The sequence below is a fragment of the Ostrea edulis genome, chromosome 1 (genome assembly GCF_947568905.1).
Source record: "Ostrea edulis chromosome 1, xbOstEdul1.1, whole genome shotgun sequence".
Classification (NCBI taxonomy): domain Eukaryota; kingdom Metazoa; phylum Mollusca; class Bivalvia; order Ostreida; family Ostreidae; genus Ostrea; species Ostrea edulis.
The window spans coordinates 94688097-94711166 of NC_079164.1; the positions used below are offsets into that span (position 1 = coordinate 94688097).

The 23070-nt window shown below is 35.4% G+C and overlaps 2 protein-coding genes across 3 annotated transcripts; one reads left to right on the forward strand and one right to left on the reverse strand.

Annotated features, from left to right (window-relative positions):
• Positions 1-3524: 3524 nt before the first annotated feature.
• On the forward strand, positions 3525-14438 carry LOC125673182 (uncharacterized). The gene is made up of 4 exons (XM_048909613.2): positions 3525-4304; positions 4799-4934; positions 10806-10938; positions 12259-14438. Exons 1-4 carry the CDS (start codon positions 3604-3606, stop codon positions 12342-12344), a joined length of 1056 nt encoding a protein of 351 aa, XP_048765570.1. The 5' UTR covers positions 3525-3603; the 3' UTR covers positions 12345-14438.
• Positions 14439-15777: 1339 nt separating this feature from the next.
• On the reverse strand, positions 15778-20140 carry LOC125673190 (uncharacterized). 2 transcript variants are annotated; one of them, XR_008803455.1, is made up of 5 exons: positions 19723-20140; positions 16836-17356; positions 16614-16644; positions 16370-16486; positions 15778-15889 (listed from the first exon to the last, which is right to left on the reverse strand). XR_008803455.1 is itself a non-coding variant. In XM_048909638.2 (5 exons), exons 1-4 carry the CDS (start codon positions 19925-19927, stop codon positions 16449-16451), a joined length of 795 nt encoding a protein of 264 aa, XP_048765595.2. In that variant the 3' UTR covers positions 15778-15889; positions 16442-16448. The 2 variants fall into 2 exon arrangements, 1 of the variants encoding a protein (XP_048765595.2); XM_048909638.2 differs by having other exon boundaries at positions 16442-16486; positions 19723-19927.
• Between the last annotated feature and the right edge of the window lie 2930 nt (positions 20141-23070).

The following is a 23070-nucleotide window of genomic DNA, read 5'->3' on the forward strand; positions in this document are numbered from 1 at the left end:
ACATGGCAGTTGTGCCATTCAAATGTGACATTGGCAGGACCTCACTATCACTATCCACTATTACAAAGCGAGGGTTTATGAAAATGCAACTGTAGTATAGGAGAGAGGAGAAAATCTGTGGCTGGACCGTGAATCGAACCCGGGACTCCTGCATTACTGGTCAGGTGCTCTAACCACTGATCTATCCAGGCCGATATTCACGGTCCGTATAGCCCTAATTACTACATTCCTCCCTCCTTAAATAGTCATACAACCCAGAATCTTTTCGCCCCTGACAGGATTTTCACCTGCAAATCCAGGGGTGGTCAACGGCACCAAATGCAGTATAGGAGAGAGGAGAAAATATGTGGAAGGACCGGGAATCGAACCCGGGACTCCTGCATTACTGGTCAGGTGCTCTAACAACTGAGCTATCCAGGCCGATATCCACGGTCCGTATAGCCCTAATTACTACACAACTACTATTTAGTAAATAGTAGCATGACATTTAATGCAAAGCATACATACATACATATGGCAGAGGTTCAACATAGACATGTTGGACATAATTGACACACAGGTAATACATAGAAAAGGACAATACGTCTGAATAGTTACATGGTTTGACTTCGAGTGAGTGTCTCAGTGCAGGAAACCCGCTCGTGCGCAAAGTCATGGTTCACTACACACGACCTGTCTATTTACGGACACCTAACTCGACTACAGTGCACACTACCGGTCCTCGGTCAGAACCAAGAAAGATTTGCCAGTAGCTTCACATTTCAATGGTAGTAATCATGGGTGGGAAGACATGGCAGCAGTGGTTAGTATCCACTATATTTCCATATCTGATGACAAAAACAAAATTATATATTTTGCCGACAGCCCGCCGTAGTTATTAGAAAAAACTTGAGTTCACAGCTCGAAAGGTGGCTAGAGAATGACGATTTCTAGTCAACTCGTACCCTGACCGACTCGTACCCAGGTCAACTCGTACCCCATAGGTAAACTCGTACCAACTCAAGAACCAGATTCTTGGGTACGAGTTGACTTTTACCTTTTGGGTACGAGTTGACCTATTTGGTACGAGTTGACCTGGGTACGAGTCGGTCAGGGTACGAGTTGACTTGACTCCAGAATGACCACCTCATACACACAATCGAACACTATGAATCACCAGCATTTTCATTGGCTGGAAATCATCAGCTCACGAATAACATACATCACATGACTAAAAACCCGTTTATACAATATTTTTCCGCTATACTTCGAAACGCGGAAAAAATTTAGTATCCACTATATTTCCATATCTGATGCCAAAAACAAAAATTATATATTTTGCCGACAGCCCGCCGTAGTTATTAGACGCCGACTATTTATTAATATATGACATCCACTTATAATTCATATTCAAACATAACAGTGTTTATACATTGTGCAAAATTCATCTTCACAATTATTCTCGAATATTCTATAGAGAGAAAAAAATGATGTAATATACGAAACCCAGGGGAAAAACAGAGATGAAACCCCTTGAATTTTGGGACCAAAAAACTCTGAAAACTGGGCATCCTATATTACTCCAAATCCTATTTCAGCACATTTTCATTATATTGAAAATAAAAAAAACTTGAGTTCACAGCTCGAAAGGCGGCTAGAGAATGACCACCTCACACACACAATCGAACACTATGCATCACCAGCATTTTCATAGGCTGGAAATCATCAGCCCACGAATAACATACATCACATGACTAAAAACCCGTTTATACAATATTTTTCCGCTATACTTCGAAACGTGGAAAAAATTTATTGACCATGACCGAAGTTGGTCAGATACCGCAAAAAAAAAAAAAAAAAAAAAAAAAAAAAAAAGGGGAAAAATTCTGAAGTCATTCCAACCTCGTGTTATCAACAAACCTGTACTAACTTCTCCAGGATGAACACGGGCTAACCTTTGCTAGAGTATGAGCTTCATCTTGGCTTACTCGTCTGATCATGTTACTAACGCTACAGCCATATATTTCAATTTATTGTTGACTTAAATTTCTGTTTGCAGATTTTTTTTATAATGTCTATTTTTGACAATGACCTTTATCTGACGTAATTGGTTATGTGTAAAACCCATTTATATCAAGTTTTCTGTGATTCTGTGATCAACTTACGGGGACGTCTGATGATTACCAGGTTCGGAAAAAGAAACAAATTTAGATATATCTCTTTCCCCAAACTAAATACCCAGAAAATACAACAGTTCCGCTGTTAAATAACCTTATAACGGAGAGATAGTACTCGGGCGCACATACTTGGCCATCTTCGCTACAGCCAAGGATTTTTGTTCCACTCCGCTCCCCATAAAGAAAGCAGAGCGAACTGAAAAACCCTGGTTAACGAAGATGATACTTGACAGAATCCTTGCTTATGAGTAGATGGTATTGTATGACCTTGACTTAAGGTCTTTTAACCAAGGTTAAGGTCACTAGTAAGGAATTTGTTTTTGTTGTTGTTTGTTTTGGTCTGGGTTATAACTTTGCAAGATATAAAAATCCACACTTCACTAAACAGACAGAATCGTGGTCTTCTGATTACTCGTATCACACAAAAAATATGGAGCGCCAATTAAACAATTATATAAACTCATCATATCATCAATTCATTTGATGCGCGCAACTATTCAATTAAAGATCTTTTCAAATAATTAACGATATCTTCAATTCTGAATTATTGCACGTATTAATAAAATTATTTATGACATTAATTATTCTGTTGAGCTCTATATTTGAATAGTGTTGCTCTCTTCAAATGAATCGGAGATATCAACAACTGAATTGATGGTTTGCTCCAATCTCTACCCAGAGTTATCGTTCCCGCTACACTCCACTAATACCTCTGTCAACGTCTAAAAATCATATCAAAACGTACTAAAACTAAACACTTGTCTGAATTTTATAAACGCAGAAGATGGTAAATATGAGACACCTGAGCGAATTAAAAGGTTTTATATAAATATTCATTCATCCAATAATACTAGAATAATCATGGAATTCGTTGTTTTTGTGAACTTACTGTAAGATTTTAAGCTTAACACTAAGACTTGTAAAATCATACTTTATAATGCAAAAGGTAGAAATAAGTTTTGCCAAGAATCTTTACATTCAGACGTTGACAGAGGTGTTGTAGCGCAGCGTAATACGCCCTCTGGTGAGAGATTGGGTTTGTTCTCTTTAAAAAGAATTGATGCTCGTACATTAATTTGAACTACTAAAGCATTGTAAATAATTAAAGATATCTTCAACTGAATTGAAGAGATCATCAAATCATTTATACCGAGAGCTCCAAATTTTAATTCCACTAAAATGATGAGAGCAATAATTAAGTGCAATGATTGAATTAAGGATATTTTTAAATAATTGAAGATATCTTAAATTATTTGAGTTGATGTTAATTTGGCGCTCTATAAATATACGAGTGATCAGTAAGTGAGGGTTGGATCAAGAATCAAGTACGACACACGAGAATCATTTTTGTACGAGTTACTAATATTTTTGTAAAAAATGTTTTACTTTCGGTTTGCTCCGAAATCCCAATTTCATCGAGTACGAGTGCAGATGTCAGATCCAAAATATGTGTTCACAGAGCAGGATAGGTTCAAATGATCCTGAAACCAGGGCCCTACGACAAAGGGTTAATTTACATTTCCAATATTTATATGACACTGCAGTCCAGGAAGGACTCCAGCCATCCGATTTAATGAAAATCGATGCTGTTGTGGAACTGAGGGAAGATCTCAATAGTTTCGAAATCCCAAATTATGTCTGGAAATGTCTTGCAGCTTTCGTTATTTCGTTTATATCCCTTGTCATTGTCTACCTGTCTGAATGGCCTGTTGATAACGACACAGTTTTCAAATTGTGGATGGACGTCGGGGGAGCGGATCCAATAAGTCATCAGTGTGCTGTGGAAGTATTTGAATTCATGCCGGAGATGTTTCGACCCCCGGCGCGATCCTGTAATTTTTGTCGAAATGTGAAATCCGTTAAGAAAGTGGAAAATATTTCTCCAGAACAGTTTGAGGAGTTGTATGCTTATACAGGTAGACCAGTGGTTGTTAGAGATGGGACAAAGGACTGGACGGCCTCCACACAGTTCTCATACAAATTTTTGAAATCCATTTACAGTAAAAATAGTACTGCACTGAAAAATGTGGAAGAAAATTGCCAATTTTTCCCATATAAATCCAATTTTAAAGATTTAGAGGAGGTGTTTGATATGAGTGATGATAAGGCTTTGATGAAGGATAGGTCATCGCCTTGGTACATAGGATGGTAATTTATCTTTGCATGTAATATACTGTGTATGTGGAATTATAGAATTATGGATATACAAAGAAATAATTTATTGGGATCATGAGTATTTGTAATATTAAGGGTACACATCACAGGCACTTGTTTCTGTAAATAACTTACAACCTCTGTATACTAATTATGATAATTATTAGTATACAGAGGTTGTAAGTTATTTACAGAAACAAGTGCCTGTGGTACACATGTCAAAATGCACATGATTTTATAATTGTCATTTTTTTAATCGGTTATATTTATTGCGTTGATGACGGTTAAGGTTAGAAAATATCAACATGTGAGTGCTACTTTCACACTAGATAGAATGTTCTATCCTTAAAATGATGATGTCCTACAGACCAGGTGAGGGCGTGTCCCGAGACACAGTTATTTCATGTGGTGAGGGCGCGTCCCGAGACACAGTTAGATCATTCTAACTACTTTCACACATTTTTCCAAAGCTACGTTTTGCCCTTCAGGAGCAATTGTGACCTCTCAGCAGCTAACACACTCAGGCAACACTACAGCCGTCCATACTTCCTGCCAAAGCGGGCAGAGTCCAGTAAGACTGATTGGATCTTTATGGGGAGTCCAGGATATGGAGCCTCCATGCATGTACGTCTACTCCAGTTAGCAGGGGCGGATCCAGGATTTTTTTTATTGGGAAGGGGGGGGGGGCATTAATTTTGGTTTTCAAAGTGGGGGAGCACCCTCAAAATGTGTTATTTTTACCCATTTTAGCAAAATTTTCTGACAAAGGGGGAGGGATCCATTGACCCTCTGGATCCGCCACTGGTTAATAGGTCTGTCGCTGACTGCCTTCAGAAATAGATTGGGTTTATCAAGCCCATAGTTTCAATTTTCTCTTAATCTATGAGTGTTGATGAGTCTGATATATATATATATATATACTAGTGGGAAAAAGAAACTGTGTAGTTTAGTAATTTTATTTATAGATTGATATACAAAATATTATATTGTATTATGTATATCATTAATTAATACAATGCATTGTCTTTCAATTTAAACATCAAATCACGGGTTATGTCCATTATGGTAGATACAATCAGCTACTGAAAATAGGGGGGGGGGTGTGTGCAGAAAAGTTTCACATGTTTAATAGCGTATATGACTATCATTTTCTTCACACCTACGACGCATTGTTCAAAACGAAACAGTTATGCAGTAATGCCTGGGGAATGCTCCGCCCTATGCACAATAAAGAACGACGCAAAGCGTCCAACGTAGCAGGGGGGTTTGGCTCTTTACGTAAACATCGTTCTATTTCATTCCAAACATGTTGTATAGGCGATAAATCCGGTGACATCGCAGGCCTAGGTCAAGGTACATTGTAGCACATTCACGTTTGCTGCTATAGCTAGTCAGTAACAATGCGTGTGTTGTTCTGCTGTAGCTAGTCAGTACAATGTAACAATGCGTGTGTTGTTCTGCTGTAGAATGACGTTACGCTGGTTATTGTGAATGGAATGAGGTGTTGATGTACAATATCTTCACGGTAGCGTACGCCGGTTAAATTGTCCTCCACTATCACCAAATGGGTCATTCCACGTGTTGTGATTCCACCTAGACCATAACGCTCTCTAAGCCGAATTGACGGCGCTGAATAACGCAGGCGTCAGTGTAACATTCTCCGGCACGACGGTAAGCCCGAACACGACCGTCAAACTGCTCTGGAGAAATGATTTCATCTCGACTCGTCTGTAAACAGAACTTCCGCCTAATCTCTGTTATTGAAACGACGATGTCTCCTACACCATGCTAACTTCGCAACACGGTGACGCCAGAGCAGAACAACGGAGAGCAACACGTCGAGGACGGATTTTGGCCTTCCGCATTCTGTTCCTTACGGTACGAGGACTTACATGGCCGTCGATGCCCAGGGATGCTTTTAGCAGTCAAAGAAGCCGATTGGAATCGATTGCGCAAACAAAATTAGTACTTAAACACGCGTTATATCAAACTAATAATAAAGAGAGATAATTTTTTTTCAAAAACTTTTTTTTCTAGTATATATCATTCAACTATCAACTACAGTCCTAACATAAACTGCATGGTTATTGGGGATCTTATTAGGAGAATATTATACATGTACAGTATGTAAAAAACTATCATTCTATAGACCCTGAAGCGTGCTACACCACTTGCACGGAACGGTACGAAACGATTCTTGCACGGAATGGTGAGCGATTTGTACGGAATGTTGAGCAGTTTGTACGGAATGGTGAACGTTTTGTACGGAATGGTGAAGGGTTTGTGAACGATCCGCACGGAACGGTAGGCATGGCCTTCACGCTTTGATTTTTTCGGCACTTGTCGGTTCTTCCTTGCTGGGGTGGTTTAAACACGAAATAATTGCCTAGCGGGGGTGGTTTTAACACGAAATAATTTCAATATAAAATTATATAATAATGGTCTTAATAGGTTGGGAAATCAATGATAATGATCCATTTTGAAATGATTATTCATATATGATGTTTTAAATTGCTCCATTTTGATAATCAATAAACAGGTCCAGTCCAAAGACTATTTCTACCTACATAGGTACTTATACTTATAGCTACCTAGGTATTTAAACCTACTCCAGGTAGCTATTTTTACCTACTTTTTCCTTTACTTGCATTTTGTGGCCAAACGCAGGAACTGCACAATATGGTGTGTACCAAATTTCTTGATTCACTTACACTGACGATGAATACCACAAAAATATTGGACAAAAATGATTACTTTCTAACTTTTCAAATTTACATCAATAACAGCACCCAGTTCCATTTTCTAGGAGCTTAGGATCAAAGCTACATGATAAAAAGTGTAGAATGTCCAACAAATCTGTATTAATTTTAAAGTTTACCTTCATGCAGTTTTACATTAAAGGTTTTTGGGGCGAATTTTCATGCTTTTCCTCTGCATTCTCCACCCTCGTAAAGTATTCAAATTTACACTCTGAATTTTGCCGTGTACGTGCACAACATGATACATGAAACGACTGACCTGTTTAAAAAGATGCACTTTAATTATTATTTATTTATATTTTCAAAAACAGGTAAAAGTAGGTAGAAGTAGCTACTTTAAGTAGGTTTAAATACCTATGTAGCTATTAATAGCTACGTAGGTAGAAATAGTCTTTGGACTGGACCTGATAAATACACAAAAACAAATCATTAAATAAAATTATGAAAACTTTCATTTTTACTTATTAATCCAATGATTTCCTAAGGCAGGTAACAAAGCACGTCAAAATAAACAAATGAATATTTTATTTATTTTATTAACTTGAGAAATAGAAGAGAAAGATGCAAATATTGTATCGTTTGGGAATGTCGATTATTCGACTTGCATAATGATTTTATGCCCTTTTAAGGTTATACAAATCACCGACAGTGCAGAAACTAGCTGGTATCCTGTGGAAAAGTTTCTGTATTTAAATATTTTTATTTTGTACACCAAAAAATAATAGTGTAAATGCACTACTCTTATTTCCTTGTGTGAACGATATTCTCCGATGTTATCGGTTCCAGGTTTCCGCAGTTCGACAGGTTTTTTTTGGTAAAGCGGATACTCCGGAATCTTTTTATCACAATCATATCAGTATAGCCAAACAAAAAACAAAAAAAAGTACCGTCCCATCGTCTTCCGCTCTGCCCGTTTGCTTTTTTTTTTTTAGGTTGTCTTGCGTTAACAATTGAACATTTTTAACATCTTCTTGATAACTACCATTCCAATTATTTTCAAATTTGGTATGAAGCAATATTGGGACAAAGGACATACATTTTAAATTTCAGGACTCCAGCATCCCTGGGGCCCTAGGGGCGGGGCAAAAACTGCCCAAAATTGACCAATGTTCAAAAATCTTCTCAAAAACCACACACGTGAAAGAAAAACTAAATGCATGGTGATGTATAGCAGGAAGGCCTCTACCAAAACTGTAAATTTCATGATTCCCGGGGTAGGGGTTCTGACCCCAGGGCGGGACCAAACTTGTTATATAGTGTTTATGTGTAAAACACTTGAATAACATCTTCTTTAGTGCTATTCATACTAAATTGAAACTAAATGGATAGAGCAGGTAGTCTTTTACCATATTTGAAAATTTGATGATCCCCAGAGTAAGGGTTCTGACCCCCAGGGTAGGGCCAAACTTAGTATATATAGTAGTATATATAGTATTTATGTGTAAGTTTGCTGATACTGTATAAAATCTAAATGCATACTTGATACACCTATTATTTAAAGCCTTTCATTAGTGTATGCATTTATTAGGGCAGTTAAGTTTTAAGAACACATCTTGTTTTATACTGTTGCTGAACATTAGAATTTAGCTTAGATATTCAGAACAGGATTTTTATGCCCCCGAGATCGAAGATCGGGGGGCATATTGTTTTTGTCCTGTCTGTCATTCTGTCTGAAACTTTAACCTTGCTAATAACTTTTGAACAGTAAGTGATAGAGCTTTGATATTTCACATGAGTATTCCTTGTGACAAGACCTTTCCGTGGGTATTGAACCTTTTGACCTTGACCTGCTTTAAATTTTTTTTTTACATTGGTCATAACTTCTAAATGGTAAATATTAGAGCTTTCATATTGTACATAAGCATTTCTTTTGACAAGATCTTTCTACTGGTACCAAGATATTTGCCCTTGTGACCTTGGCCATCTTCGGAATTGGCCATTATCGGGGGCATTTGTGTTTCACAAACACATCTTGTTTTTCTAGATTTCATAGCCTGTGGGAGTAGTGATACTTTTTCACTAGTATTCAGGTGTCCGACAAGGCCTGTGGGCTTCTTGTTTTCTATTACAATTATTTTTCATCACAATCATATCATCAGCATAGATAAGAAAAATTCAAAAATGTACCATCCCATCGTCAACATTATCCAAGTTGGTCATCGTTCATTCATCTTGATGAATAAAGTAAAAAAATTAGACGTACACATTAATTTAAGAGATAAAGTTAATTTCTGAAAATACATTAGGCCAGCATCATGAATGTGGCAGTTCATACCCTTTAATGCTCAAGTGAACTTTTCTGATCAAAAGTTTCCATTGTCTGTCGATGTTGTTGTAACCGTTTCACATTTTCATCTTTTTCTCCAGAACTACTTGGTCAATTTCAGCCAAACTTGGACACAAATCATCCTTTAGTGAAGGGGATTCACGTGTATTTAAATGAGGGAAATAGCGAAAATGCACCAACAAATTTTAAAAATCTTCTCCAGAACCAGGAGGCCAATTTCAATCACACTTGGCACGAATCATCCTTGGGTGAAGGGGGTTCAAGTTTGATCAAATGAAGGATCTTGTCCACTTCAAAGGGGAGATAATCATAGAGTGGGGTCATTTAAAACTTCTTCTCAAGAACCACTGGGCCAGAAAAGTTCAAATTTACATGGAAGCTTCCTGACATAAAGTAGATTCAATTTGTTCAAATCATGGTCCCCGGGAGTAGGGTGGGGCTACAATTGGGGACCACTGTACTACCCAAAGTGCTGTAAAACAAAAAAAATAATTATGGAAAGAAAAGTTACACCTAATATTGTCATAAATAAATCCAACAGGGGTTGGATAAAACTTTACTTTAGAAAGAATCTAAAACTAAAACTAAAACTTTCATAGACACCTCTTTCAACCAAAAGTGCTTATTCAAAATAAACACTCGTACTAACAAGAGGCCCATGGGCCACATTGCTCACCTGAGTCATCTTGGCCCATACATGTATCTGAAGACTTTCCATATATATATTTGCATGTAAAACCTTAGTCCCTATTGTGACCCCAACCTAACTCTGGATGCCATGATTTTTACAAACTTGAATCTGCACTATGTAAGAGAGCATTCATGTAAATATTAACTTCTTTGGCCCAATGGTTCTTGAGAAGATTTTTCGTATATATATTTCAATGTAAAAATTTGATCACCTATTGTGGCCCGAACCTACCCCTAGGGGGGTATGATCTGAACAAACTTGAATCTTCACTCTGTCAGGAAGCTTTCATGTAAATCTCAGCTCTTCTGGCCCATTGGTTCTTGAGGAGAACATTTTTAAAGATTTTCCCTATATATTTGTATGTAAAACTTTGATCCCCTATTGTGGCCCCATCCTACCCCCGGGGGCCATGATTTGAACAAACTTGATTCTGTACTATGTCAGAAAGCTTCATGTAAATATCAGCTCCTCTGGCCCAGCATTTTGGTGATCATCTCTTCTTTGAATGGGGCATGGCCCTTCATTTGAATAAACTTGAAAGTCCTTCACCCAAGGATGTTGTGTGCCAAGTTTGGTTGAAATTGACCCAGTGGTTCTGGAGAAGAAGATGAAAATGTGAAAAGTTTACAAAAATGGTGACAACAGACTAATTTTGATCAGAAAATCTCACTTGAGCCTTTGCTCAGGTGAGCTAAATATCGCCTGTACATAGTACAGTGTTGTTTCATACATAAAGCCTCTATGACTGTCATTTGTAGATAGATTATGTTAACCATCCTTCCTGGCAAGCACAGATCACTGGAACCAAACGCTGGACTCTGGAGCCCCCGTCAGAGTGTTATTTCCAGTGTCCGAGATCTTTGGAAGTTATCGTTCAACCAGGGGAAATAAGTATGTTTATCTTTACTGTCGTCAGTTTTCATTTTACTAAAAATGGAAGTCATTTTAGGCAAGAATGTAAACTGTACTCACTTTGTCTCAAGATATTATTTGGTTGCTTCAGGAGCAATGCTCGCGGCGGGTAAATCTGCCTTTTTATATATTGGTACATTGATCCCCCCCAGGATTACAAAGAATACTGACGTATTGAATCATGCAAACTATAGTTGGGTTAAAGCAGATTAGTTCAGTTTCTTAAATCATGAAAGATTTGCCTCAAAAGACAAAGCATTGTTGCAAACCACAGGTGTGGAGTGGATGAAACAATAGCCTGTGGTGTACTACGATGAGGGCAAAGATTTCAGGAATTTGTGAACTTAAGGTATTCCATGTATAATGAAAGGATAATGAACAATTTTGAAAGATTTAGATCAACATAAATGTTTATTGTTAAATAATGATGAAAGTGAAGCAGATGAAATTCACAAGACTGGTGAATGATTAGAAGCTGGCCTTTCTGCACTTAAGACTTTTTGGAAGAGTTGTATGCCCTTTGTAAAAATAAGAAAAATCTAATTTTCTAAAAATGTGTGTGGTCAATGATTAATTTTATTTCATATTTTCATTAAGTGAAAGTGTATGTAACTTTCTACCAAGAGATTTGTATGAAAATATAATTTCTTTTTAAAATATTGTAATAAAACATGTTTTCCCATATACTTCAATGTTAAATTCTAGGTGAAATAAATCAAGCAGTAAACAAAATTTTGAAAATTCCTATGGTGGATTATTTTTATTTGATGAACCCTTCAAAATGATACCATGATTACAAAAATTCTACCATCCATTTATTTGATAGGAAATATGGTCATTATACATTGAATACCTTAATGAAAAAATGATGGTAATGAAGAGTGACCAATCTCATAATTTTATAAAGATTGCAAATTTAATAGTAGGGCAAACAATGACCCCTGGGCACATTAGAGGTGTTATCAGGTGCCTAGGAGGAGTAAGCATCCCCTGTTGACCAGTCACATCCGCCGTGAGCCTTATATCATGGTCAGGTAAATAGAATAATCCATAGTAAAAATTATGTATGTGAAGAATGGCCTAACAATTGGTATTAAACACGTCTTCCTTCAAAACTTCCAAACATGATGCATTCACATTCTCAATTCATACAGCTGGTCGAACACCTCCCCTCTTCATGATGAGATGTAACTTTTGTATATCTTACATCTGTTACACATATTTTCATTTCAAACTATATATACTTGATACAGAGAAAGAATTCTAACGAGATTTGACACTGAACGTTTTTTATTCCAGTTGTTCTGGACACAAATCTGTGGTACCACGCGACACTGAATGTTGGAGACAATATCAGCATCACTATTGGATCAGAGTACGATTGACATTCAAAATATACAAAGAAACTTGTAATTTGTTTTAATTCTATGTAAGGTATGATATGTATATCTACTTATGATAAACATTTGTAATGTTTAATGCAGTTTTTATATGCCCGTCTTTAGCCGGGATGAATGTATTATGGTACAGTGATGTCTGTAAGTCCATCCGTACATCCATCTGTTTGGGGTTGTCCATTTCTATTTTCATGTTTTCTGTCGCATATCAAGCTGAAAGCTTCTGCGGGTCACTCTATATCATGTTACAATTTTAATCCATTTCGAACTCTCTTGCAGAAGTTTAACCCTTTAGAATAGGTCCTCAGTACCCCTTTCTTTTCGTAAGAGGCGACTAAATGGGGTGGTCCTTTGGATGAGACCACAAAAACCGAGGCCCTGTGTCACAGCAGGTGTGGCACGATAAAGAACCCCCATGCTCAAAGGCTGTAAGCGTTGAGAATAGATCTAAATTTTTCAGCCCTTCACCGGCAATGGTGACGTCTCCATAAGAGTGAAAAATTCTCGAGCAATATACTACCAACCTTGGTAATATGGAGGGTACATAAATTGTCTGGCCAACTCCACCCACAATTTTCGAATAAGAACATTCTTATTTTACAGGGTGTTTGTGAAGTATTTAAGATGATATCCTTCTATATGGGTTATCGGTTAAGACTTGAAACTTTGTACAATTCTTCTTTACCAATTGTAGATGTGCATATTGTAGGGACAGGAGGATCCAATTTTTTTACTAAAAGTTATAGTGGATCCAAGAGGGGTGGAGGATGTAAAACTTATTTGTGAACACTATATGGCTTATTGGATAGATTTGAAACTTTGTACAATGCTTCATTGCGATTTACATAGATGTGCATATTGTAGGGACAGGAGGATCCAATTGTTTTCCTTAAAGTTATAGTGGATCTGAGGGATGTAGACTGTAAAATAGTTTGTGAACACTTCTCCTATGTGGCTTATTGGAGTTCATAATGTCTATGTTCCTGCTCATGCTTTCTCCTCCATACCATGCAGTACATTAAGGGGAGGAGGTTTCATTTGGAGCACCTATTTGGGGAACTGGGGAGACATTTGTTTTTCATAGAAACAATCTCTAGTTTTCTTTGATGTTTGTAAAAATTGCAGCGTATTAAATGTAATCAAATGTGGGAAAGTATTTTACAAACAGAGCTCTTGGTTTGTCTACATAATTTCTAAACTTGGTCCTTAATTCATACAATGCAAAAGAATGCCACAGCTACAACCCATGGCGTAAGAAAGCTTGTGATGGGCGTATTATGTATACCGTTTCTGGTGCTTTTTTAAAACAATATTTCTGTTTTATATTCAGTCTCCCAAACGAAGTTTAGAGACTTATTGTTTTTGCTCGGTTCTTAGTTCTGCTGCTTCTTTCTTGTGCCTAAAACTGTCTGATGCCGTTCTCCATAACCTGTTGATGAAAGTATTAGATATTTAAGGCTATGATAGGTCGATGTATCTAGATATGCAGAAATGATTGTTTTCAGATTGAAGGGGTTAGGGTGCATTTTAAGGGGATCAAATGGGGGTGGGGTTTATCATAGAACTCTAGGGGGGGGGGGGATTAATTCCAAAATTCAACAGCTATAAGTTGACAAATATGATAGAGTTCTGGGGTCTTTTGGAAATGAGATGACAATGACAGGACTTACAAATTAGTATCAAGGTCAAGCGACTCCAGTGACCTCTGACCTGACCATAAACTTGGTGTTACTTAAGAACTATAGGTCTGATAGAGAGATGGGATCTTCAGAAATGATAAAAGGATGATGGGATTTACAAATTGGTATCAAGGACAAGGACTATATTTTGTTATCAAGAGTTTTTAAATGAAAGTTGAAAATTGGCATGGACTTTGTGCAAGGGTGGAAAATAGTAGTACTCAGGAAAAGCCCATTTTTATACAGCCAGTACTTCATTTGGGAGACTTTATAATTGGCAGTTTATAATCATATGTTGTTAATATGAAAAATTATGTTACCAGTTGATTAATTTACCACAAAGTTATAAACGAATATATGTGATCTCAGGATCTTTTGGTACAATTAAATTTCACGTTTTAAAGTTTTGTTACTTGAAAGCAAATTTCACTTTGTGTATCCCATCCATTCACCTCTACAGATGTTAAACTCTTCCTTCTAATAATGTATGCCAGTTCATATTTGAACTAGATTCTACTGGGAAGACAAATTTACCCCTCTCTCATGACTGCAATATTTTTCCTTTGAAATTTTGTATGATAAATCAAATCAACTCATAGACTTGGATTCAATGCTTATGTCATGTTCAATTTCTCATTTCCATCTCTGGTTCTAAATGCTTATTCAAACTATGAATGATTTCCCCAACATGGACAGAAATCAATGGTATTTTATTAATTCTATCTAGTTTCAGTTTGCAACAACAAGCAAAATAACAAGTTTTTGCGTGCCTTGTCCCATCCAATGCAAATTACAGGTAATATAGGGTTATTGAATTTGCATGAATATTGGCATGCAACAGGTTTAAAAAATTTGCAAAGTAGTGAGCGAATTTGTAAACATGCATGCCATTATTCACCAATTCAATAATTCCTTTATTATTCAGCTATATTATTGTTTTATGTTGATTTTTCTTGAGTCTGAAACTAAAAGCATTATGGGCACCGATTGAATGCATGCAATATCCCAGTTGTTTCTTTGCGAAATGTGATAAAACTTACAGATTAAAGAAAGCACCCCACAAAATGACAGAAATCAAACATATTTTCATAAATCCAGAGTGTTTTGATGTGGATCCTGTCATTTCACAAAATGTTTGCATTCAATAATGACTTGGAAACTAAAGTGATATGGATTTTAGGAAGAATTTTATTACTTCCAAATTATTAGCTATATAATGAATATACATATTTATTATACCTCAGCATGTTTTTGCTATATAAATGTTAGGTGAATAATTTGCTATTTCTTCTGGATAATGCTAGCTATGAAATAGTTTCTGAACTATCTCACCCTAGGGAAATAGTCTCGAAACTATTTACCGGATGCTATATTTTCCCGCGTTTTCTTTTCTGTGACGTCAAAGTCTGATAACTCTAATAAGTTTACCATTCCGCTGCACCTTGAGAAATAGTTGCTGTCTTGGGGGACAATAAACTTGCTATTGTCCTCATAGCCAGTAAATAGGTGTATATTATATGTATGTTGTTTTCTAGGTATAACAAAGAGTAAACATGGGACATGATTTTACTATGTATAGCCATAATAATTATTATTCCAAATGAGGCCACAATGACCTTCTTTTGGATCATGATGCACCCCCAGGTAAGCTAAAAGAGAATACAGTTCTAATCCGTTTCTATCAATACTGCATGAAGGGAAATAACTCTTGCATGCATATATAAAATTTACATGAAGTCAAATTCAAGATTATTTGTGTGGACTTTATTTGAACATATCTTACACATCAAATAACATTTTGATAAGTTGTACATTAAAAAAAGAATATACAGCATTGTAGATATAGTCTGTTACCTGTGCAAAAAAAAAAGAAAGAAATGTATGCATGTTGAAATCATTGAAAATAGAGCTTAAGATTCAATAACTAAGAAACACAAAACACTTTAATACTACATCTGCTACAATAACATTCTGAACAATAAAAACAAGACTGTCTTAAAAAATTATTTCTTTCCTTTACTTTAATTCAATTAACAAACAAATTAGCTCCAGGCCCACATATCCCCATATCTCTCTAGACAGCTACAGACCATGCAATTGATATCAATATCTCAAGGGGCCCCATTGATGTGTGAGGAAAGCAGTGAACTTGCATGTTGTCACTGACCCGTGACCACCACGTTGCATCAGATGATACTTTTCTATCTGAGCATTAAACCTATGCTGTATTGATGAGAAGTTATTGTACTATAAGATCTCCATTATAATGGACCACCTGGGACATTAAAAATTGGCTTGATTTTATCAACAATTCATGATGGTCAGTTAAAATACCATAAGGTGGTCACTACAGCAACAGATTTTTGCTTGTTCCTTGTAGTTTTTTTTCAATCAAGCAATATTTACTGTATAACTACGAGTCCATGTCTTCCTCCTCCTGACTATTCGCATCTGAAATCAAAACATTTTGTTTAGTGTTAAAAATTCATGTGAGTACTCTCAATACATGTACTATAGTAATTTAACCTCAGAAAATGTGAAATTTTTATATGAGTCTTCTAATTTTATTTTAACATACCCAATTCCATTCTTTGTAAATATTCTCTTTGCTGAAACATAAAAGATGTCTATTATCTCAGATTCTCTGCATTGTAAATTACAGCTGTTGTACAAGTTAGATAAAATGCATATATATACATCAAGTTTACAATTCTTAATTCATTAATAAATTCTATGATTTATCATAAATCAGCAATAATCTTGACTGTATGAATCTGACATGAGTGAAAATAGCTTTTACATTCTCATCATGGATTTTTCTCCTTTCTGCTAACAACTCGGCTTCTTTTGTGAGTCTCTCCACAATCTTCTCCCGGTCCTGTGCTTTACACACAATGGTGGCATACACTTGGTCATCCTTTGTTTCTAGTTGCACTTTGACTTTCTTCTTGCCCTGAAGATACCGTCTCAGGTTTCTACCATTGCGCCCACAGAATAAGGGTATGTAGTCCTTATTCAGCGACGGTAGGTGTACTGTCTGTTTAATCCGTTTAGCTTCTTCTTTATCTCCTTCTGTCCGTTTTGTCGGTCTATTTAAGAGTTCTTTATCGTCTGACTGGTGGTTCCTTTGGAATAAGAGTAAAAACCTCTGACTACTTGACTTATTCTGGAGTTCTTCATGCTTTTGAAGGGCAGAGAAGTGATATTTTAATAATGAATAGTATTCAGAAGTTTTATCTAAGCTTTCCACGTATTGATCAAAGTATCGTTCTGCTGCCTTGTATTCTTCATCTGGAATTTCTTCCCATCTTTTATCTGGTTCTGGTAAAAGATAAAATCAAAAGTGTAAATAACCAACTTCTCACATATTGAAAGCTTCACCCAATATGACTGCTACTGAAAATGTAATTAATGTGCACTCATACATATTTTTTAGGAGGGGGGGGGGGGCGTATGATTATAAAATTATGTAAGAAATAGGTTACTGACTGAAAATCAGGAAATGTGCATACCCTCTGTCTTATTTTGACGGGCAGGTAACAATCAAAATAAGAAAAAGACCCAGTGAAGATTTGATTTTAATCAGACTGAATCTATGGCAAGCGCTTTCACTATTTTAAATATTCGTAAAATAAGATATCTCTTTAAATAAGAGAGATTTAAACAAAAGAGATATCTCTTTATTAACTAAAAAAGATCTCTCTTTAAACAGATATCTCTTTACGCTAGGTAGATATTTCTTTCTCTTTGAGAGATATCTCTCAAAGAGAAAGAGATATCTCTCAATATAAAAAGAGATAACTCTTTAACTTAAAGAGATATTTCTTCAAATTAAACAGATTTTTTCCCCCGGTGATCATAATGACTTCTCCTTGCTGCATCACCTTTAACATGATGTAACCCTATTTTTAACTATCAAAAATACTTCTAGTGTAAAAATGGCAGAAAAGGTTGAAGAGGTGGTTGGGGTAACATTATTAAGTTGCCAGGAGGTTGATTCAATCCAGTCTAGCTCACATATCTTATCAATTTATTGTCTTTGTTTTTTGTTACCCAAATACCCTTCATGTTTTGTCACGAATTATTGTACACCCTGGGCGTGTAATAAACTGACAGAAAGTTAACCAAAACAAGGTCCAGATTTATTCCGTGTCAATGTATGGTAAAAGACTGAAATACAAATTGTAACAAACCTAAGTACAGCATTTGAATACAGAAATCATTTTGATGTCACGAATTGCATTCCATAGTTTTGAAATTTGAACAGCATCCTAGAGTAAGAATATTAGGCAATAAAATATCCGATTCCTATCAAATATCTTTAGTTATTTCACTTAAAGAATTATCAAGTATAATGCTATTCAATAATATTAACTATTCACTATATATACATTCACGAAACACAGATGCTTAGAGAAGACAACAAACGACGCGCCATACATCTCCATGTGGCTTACAAATTGTGCAGTAAACAAACAACAAAGCATCTATCTCCTAACTTATGCATTGAACAGAATATTCTACATATTCATTAGAAAGTTTCTGCATACATACAAAATCACTTACACTGCAATTTCCTGAGATTTAGATTTAAAAAATCAGACGGAGACTGTCGACTCGTCTGCATCATGACGTAACATAAAGGTAACAAAAAATAGCAAGTCGTACCAATTCGATTCGCTTATCGCGACAGCACACTTCACATGCGATAAATGCAAAATATTTGCCTGGAATTGCTGCCATCATGGTAAGATATGCTTTGGCAGACTTCCCGTTTAGGGAGAATTCCTAAAGTATTCAAACTAATTAAAAAATATTGGAGAGAGAGATATCTTTTTCTCTTTGAGATATATCTCTTTTTCAACAATTAAAGAGATATATCGTATACTTTGAGAGATATCTCTCTAGGAATTTTTAGAGAGATATCTCTTTTTTTAAGTGAAGGAGATACATGTACCTCTCAGAGTAAAACAGATATCTCTCAAAGTGAGAGATATATCTCTAATTGAAAGAGATATCTAATTGTAAGAAATATATCTGCTTTTTCAAATAAATAGTAAAAGGGCTTGCCATAGCCTCAGTCAATGCTCAGAAGCAGATCTTTGACCTCCCCAAGCTAAGCCCATTTTCATATTGTCCAATGACTATGGTTGGGCAGATTTCCCCGATATTCAGTCAATATAACCTGTTTATCAATTATGTTTTTTCACTAATTATTAATCATCAGTTGTATTTTATATCCTTTGAATATCATTGGCAAGACCTCATAGAGAAGAAAGGATTAGTCAATAGGGGTTTGTTTCATTTTTTGTTGGCTGTCATTGTTGCTTTACAAATCTCTAGTGGTTTACAACAGTCTTTCTTTCTGAATTTCTTATTGAATAATTACAGGTCTTATTTCTATGCATCCTATACGGCTATAGAGCATTATTTTGTCAGGGAAAGTAACTCTAAATTTATACAAGAAACCAATAAACTATAATGCATGATTCTGTACTAAAAATCAAAACATAAGCGGTTTCATCTTTGAAAAAAAATGCACCATAAACATGCTGCATAATTTTTGTAAAAATGAAATTCTATCGTAAATTTTATTACTTACCATTCTTTACAAATCTAGTCTATTTTTAGTAATGGGGAATTCCATACACTGATAGCATACAAACTGAAACTAAAATTTGATTTACCGAGCTTCACAGTGTAGTCCCTGTTACTCTGCAAGCATGTGCACACTGCAAAAGGTATTTTGTCAATATCTGGCTTGTTTAACTTGCTGAAGTCTTTATTCGCTCGGAGTTGATTTAGCATACACTGGAATCTCGACCGCCATCTATAACCATGCGGCATGCATTCTGGGGGACTTGCATCGAGACTATCCGGGTATGTAGGCATGACGTAACTGTAAAACTATTAAATCATAGATCCATACTAAGGAGAAGCGAGACACCTTAACATACACGCAAAACGACGCGATGGCAGTGCTCCAAGTTCAATGCACCAACTTTACAACCAAAACGAAAGCGGAAGTGACGATAGTTGGTAAAACGAACGAGTCTAAAGGCAGCTCCTGCACACCATGTGACCATAATTGTGACGTCACACACAAAGTGAAAGTAGGCCTAGAATCAAGTAAGAAAACGGTCAAATCCCGTATCAGTCGTCTCTTTTTCGTGTTAGTTTAATGTTATGATATATAATGTGTTACTCAAGGTAACAAAGATATTAACTTGCTTGGAATTTTAACCCAATGTATAAGTGGTTTAAGATACCTTGACAAATTAAGCACAGTGGTATTTAACCCCCCCCCCCCCCCCCCCCCCCCCCAGCTTTACGTTGCAGAGTACACCGAAATTTAGATAAGAAAAATATGTTAAGTGCCTGTAATATTTTGGTAAATTAAGACATACATGTATAAACACAATAATGACCACATATGTAATTTAATGAAGTGGATAAAATTAGTTTTGTGTTGGACCCGTGTCAGTGTGAGAATGAAAAGTTCTAAAATATAGGTGGAAAAGAAATGTTCTACACACATATGTAAATACATACGACAGTGGACATATTGTAGTAAGGGTTATCACCACAATAATGTCAATATGGTAAATAGGAATTACAAAATAAGAATATTATAAGTACTTTAACAGTTTAATACATGTAGTAACTGAAAGCTATAGGTCAGTAAGTACACATGAATTGGAAGTAGATGTACAAGGTTTATTAACACTTTTTCTTTCCTCTTTGTTATTTGAATGATTCAAATAAAAAAAAATCACTATTTTAACGAACATTGTGATGATTAATAACCAATATTTAATTCAAATGATTGAGTTGGGCTTCCCCCTCCAGCTACATTATAATTTTTCCCACCCCAACTGCAACACCCACATCATATTGAATATTTTAATGAATCTTCTTCTCAGTTAATGCTTCCATTCACTCACTGATACTGAGTATTGTAGTAGAAAGAAGTTTTTTTTAAAAGGTGCATCTATACCTCAAATCTGATGTGCCTCTTTGGCTTCTTAATGCTTGTTTTGAAATAAGAAATATACTTTTGAAAATGCTGATATTTAAATGTTCTCTTTGGGCCTCATCAGTCAGGTAAGAGAACAGATTTATTCCTGAGACCTTCTTGGTGCAGAATAATTTATAATACATGGTTATAACTTTTCTTAGAAAAAAGCATATTTAAAAAAAAAAATAAAGCAAGTCTTATAAAATGAAGTTTAAAGGCAAAGCACCAAGAAGGTTTCGGCCCTCATAAATCAAAGCGTGAACAGTGTTTTCATAATTTTATCATCAGAAGTCTATGGTTTGGAAGATTATCAAGTAAAATTAAGTTTAATATACAATACATTCAATACATCAAACAAGAGAAGTTTTCATGTAAACATTCCAACACGAAGTAATTTAGCTTTTAAAACAACATTGTCTTGAACAGTGTTGAAGGAATAGTTATAATTTTATACTATATGTGTTTTTCCTACTAATTCACCTAATTTAAAACACACATTTAAACATCCACAGGTATTTTATACAGTAGTTTACATTTTAATAAAAACAAAATATAGATATGCAACATTAATACATAGTGTCAACATTTAAAAAAAAATTACACTAAGACCTTTGAAAAAATATTTGTCTAAAAAGGGCCTATCAAAGGTTTCAGGTAAGAAAGCATGCAATAAATAACGAAATTAAGAATTATTTGCATATCAATTTGACCAAACTATGTTATGTGTTAATAAACCCGATGCCTATAAATTAATTGCAATAAAAATGTAACTGAAATCTTTTATTATTATTATGTGGATCCTGTGTTACCATTTAGGCTGAATCAACTTATGACATCAATATAAATTTATTGATCGATATTGGACATGTTCAAGTACATGTACATGTATCTAACTGTGTATCATACTGATACATCAACTCATAACGGGTACCATTCAAGCAGTTTCTTGCTAAGTATTGCATTATAAAAATCCATACCATATTGTTTTCCAAATGTTTTGCTCAACACATGGCCTGATTTAACATGGGTATATACCAGAAATGTGAATTTTCCAATAGGGTCTTCATGGAAAATCTAGGCAGTAAATTGACGCATTAATCAAATACTCTCCGTCTCGTAAATGCTCGTTTTATTGCCGCAAACTACAGTGCATTAGGCAATCAAAATGCATTTTACAAAACAGTTGCATTAGAATGTGGTTTTTTTTTTTTAGGTAAACTCAACCTTACCACTGAATAACAGTAACACAAACACTAACACAAAACTTCTAAAGCTAATGACTTAAAATACAGAAAAATGAAGCAGATTGATCTTTTAAGATCATCATCCTATCCAGAGATGTCATAGAAGGACTAATACCCACCATGGGGCTTTTTATTGGATCAAAACTATGCACAAAATGTTGTGACCTTAACCTCAGTCAATTACCTTATGATAGGGTATTGACACACCCTCAGGTCAGGAGCAACTTAAGTGTTAAGTATGAGTTATAATGTTTATTCTTGAAACAAGAGGTGTATGTGCCACAAAGCTCACCTGAGTACTTGAGCCCTGCTGTTCTTAAGGTAGGTCCTTAGTCCTGGATTTTGGGGGTTTAGGTAGCATTTTTTTGTTTGGAATCAATAAATTAACATTCAGAATAATGAAAAAAGGCAAAACAGTTACGGGTTTCCATATTAATTTTCATTACATACACCACTAAAGTCATATACCCCGATGTAGATTTTTATGAAATTCATTGGAAACAGTTATTTGTTGTTATTTTAATATAAAAACAACAAAATATTTTTTGAATTGCATTTATTTATCGGGAAACATGTCAATAACTAAAACACATGTCATTTTCAATATGTTCATCAAGTTTTAGTATAATATGTGGAAAATTATTGAATTAGCGTTATTCCCCAAAATGTTAAAAAACAAACAAAGGTGGACGCATTTTCCTTATAGCATGGTTTACATATCATTTTTTCTGTTTATATTAGTAAAGTTACATCTGTTATAGTTATTCATGGGA

What these genes read in the sequence shown, in the direction of transcription:
- LOC125673182 (XM_048909613.2), top strand. Translation starts at nt 3,604, where the DNA reads ATGTGTTCACAGAGCAGGATAGGTTCAAATGATCCTGAAACCAGGGCC. An exon ending in GATATGGAGCCTCCATGCAT is followed by an intron (nt 4,935 to 10,805) that starts GTACGTCTACTC and finishes TGTCATTTGTAG; the next exon opens with ATAGATTATGTTAACCATCC. An exon ending in CGTTCAACCAGGGGAAATAA is followed by an intron (nt 10,939 to 12,258) that starts GTATGTTTATCT and finishes TTTTTATTCCAG; the next exon opens with TTGTTCTGGACACAAATCTG.
- LOC125673190 (XM_048909638.2), bottom strand. Translation starts at nt 19,927, where the DNA reads ATGCCTACATACCCGGATAGTCTCGATGCAAGTCCCCCAGAATGCATG. An exon ending in GGACTACACTGTGAAGCTCG is followed by an intron (nt 17,357 to 19,722) that starts GTAAATCAAATT and finishes ATCTTTTACCAG; the next exon opens with AACCAGATAAAAGATGGGAA. An exon ending in GAAAAATCCATGATGAGAAT is followed by an intron (nt 16,645 to 16,835) that starts GTAAAAGCTATT and finishes TTTATGTTTCAG; the next exon opens with CAAAGAGAATATTTACAAAG.